Below are 2,355 nucleotides of genomic sequence, written 5' to 3'. Positions count from 1 at the left end.
TCCGCCTTCTAAATACTAAACCCTAAACTATAATCACTAAACCCTAGCCTAAATATAAAATCTAAACCCAAATATCAAAATATAAAAAGTACATTATATTATGTAATATTAAACTATATTATGTAATATTAAGCTATACAATATAGATCATAGTGAGATTTTTACATTACAAGAACTTCAAAAAATTAAAAACTATATTTCTAAACAAAATAAAGCATTTTTAGTAACAATCAAATGGAATAGAACATAATAAAATAGCATAGTAGTAGAATATATACAGTTCATCTTCTCCGATCAACTTTTGTGCAGACATCACACGAGTCTTTGAAACTCTATTATCCACTATAACCCTTCACCATCAACATAGACATTACAATTTCATCAATAATCCCACAAATCTGAGAAGGAAAAGAGGCTCGAATTGCTCATTCTCCACTTCAACTGTAATACGTCGTCTCGCAAGCGTTTTCTAAGATGTGAAGACAATTAAGCCATGATTTACTTTTACACATAATAATTATTAATTTTAAATTTTTTTTTCTGCAGGTTACGACAGTTGCAAGAAGGGACAATACTGTATTATTATATATATATGACGGTGTGTATAGAAAAGTTTGGGAAATTGGTTATTTGATGAATTATGCTTCTTTTCCTTGCTATACAGTCTAATTTTCCTTTTGTATACATATCTTGAGTACAAATAACCGTTACAAAATAATTAAAATTACTATAAATCTAATATATTGCAGTTTTGTACAGCTCATAAATCTGAAAGAATTACATGATTCGTCCGTATCATATTATTCTTCACAGCTAAGATTTTGCTATCTCCTTTTCTTAAAGAAGACTCAAACACTTCTTTGTCCCTATCCTAGTTGATAACATTTTTGATCCTTAACTCTAGCTTTTGTCAGTCTGTATAAGCCAAGAGTAACTCAACCGACCATAGCTCCAAATGTTTACTTATATTCCACTATCTTATCTTAAGTTAAGATTCTTAACATTCTTTCAATTTTTTTAAAAAAGAGAGGAAATGTTCCCCTTGAATCAGTTAGATTTGATATATTTAAGCTTCAAAAAACTCATTCATCAATAGTTATAGTCAGGTAATTGGGTTTACCGTATGAGATGAAAAAGGATTTTCACTAGGTACAGATATACACATATGATATGACTTCGGTTAATGAAAAAAAGAGTATGACTGACTCCAAACTTAGATAGTAACATGAAAATACTAATTAAATTTATAAGCCCATTCAAAAAAAAAAAATTCTCTTATACAGTTACTTGTATATAAATTTATGTGGGATAATTTAGTTTTCTAGATTTGACAATTTTCTCTTTCATCGCATTTGTTATAATATTTAGTGTAACTATTTTAATTAAAACTTCGTATGCTTTTTGGACTATGCATGCCTTTTTTCTCTTATTACTTCTCTTTTTTCTGTTCTTACAAAAATTGATTACGTTAGATGGTTGTTACTTCTAAAAATCAGACACGTAACATTATGTTCACAATATCAGAGAACCAAGATTCGAACAATAGCATCTAGAATTTTCATTCCATTGTCTGCATGCATTCGTGAAGTTGCTACATTCCTGAAATTTTCATATATAAGAGCATATATATGGTCGATCTTTACCACATCAAACACAAGAACTCAAAGTCACTTCTCTCATATTGATTCCAAAATTCCTAAAGCTTTCCATTTTACACTCCTGATATCTCATTCCGATAAAGAAATTATCACATTTCCCCTGAGTTGAAGATTAATTTTACATATCCTAAAAGTTAATTTCTTTCGAAATCCATACCATTACCACCGATGGAGAAGCTACAAAAGATGGTCTCCGAGAAACCTGTGGTGATCTTCAGTAAGAACTCGTGCTGCATGTCTCACTCAATCAAGACTCTCTTCGTCAACTTTGGCGTGAACCCAACGATCTATGAGTTAGACGAAATCACCAGAGGAAAGGAGATAGAACATGCACTCGCTCAGCTAGGCTGCAGCCCGACTGTGCCGGTGGTGTTCATAGGAGGGCAGCTCGTTGGTGGAGCCAATCAAGTTATGAGTCTTCATCTTAATCGCTCTCTTATCCCAATGCTTAAAAGCGTTGGAGCGTTATGGGTTTAGTAATAATTAAACACACACACATACAAATCCCATCAAGTCTGCACGTACGTAGCGTAAGTACGTACTACGTACCTTGCTAATTATTCTAATGTTTTGTAAGAATAATAAAAAAAAATAAAATATATATATATATATATAGTAGATTTTCAGGCATAGAATATGAGAGGTTGCCTATTTTTATATCGTGAGTATCGCAATTAATAAAATAAGTTTGAGTTCA

At 31.4% G+C, this 2,355-nt stretch overlaps 1 protein-coding gene across 1 annotated transcript; it reads left to right on the top strand.

Moving 5' to 3' along the window:
* Positions 1 to 1,628: 1,628 nt before the first annotated feature.
* On the top strand, positions 1,629 to 2,355 carry LOC106321242 (monothiol glutaredoxin-S4-like). Its single transcript, XM_013759551.1, has one exon. It carries the CDS (start codon positions 1,827 to 1,829, stop codon positions 2,133 to 2,135), a length of 309 nt encoding a protein of 102 aa, XP_013615005.1. The 5' UTR covers positions 1,629 to 1,826; the 3' UTR covers positions 2,136 to 2,355.

Source organism: Brassica oleracea, unplaced genomic scaffold (genome assembly GCF_000695525.1).
Source record: "Brassica oleracea var. oleracea cultivar TO1000 unplaced genomic scaffold, BOL UnpScaffold01343, whole genome shotgun sequence".
NCBI lineage: Eukaryota > Viridiplantae > Streptophyta > Magnoliopsida > Brassicales > Brassicaceae > Brassica > Brassica oleracea.
The sequence above is the reverse complement of the archived record's forward strand: the minus strand, read 5'-3'. Positions and strand labels throughout refer to the sequence as shown.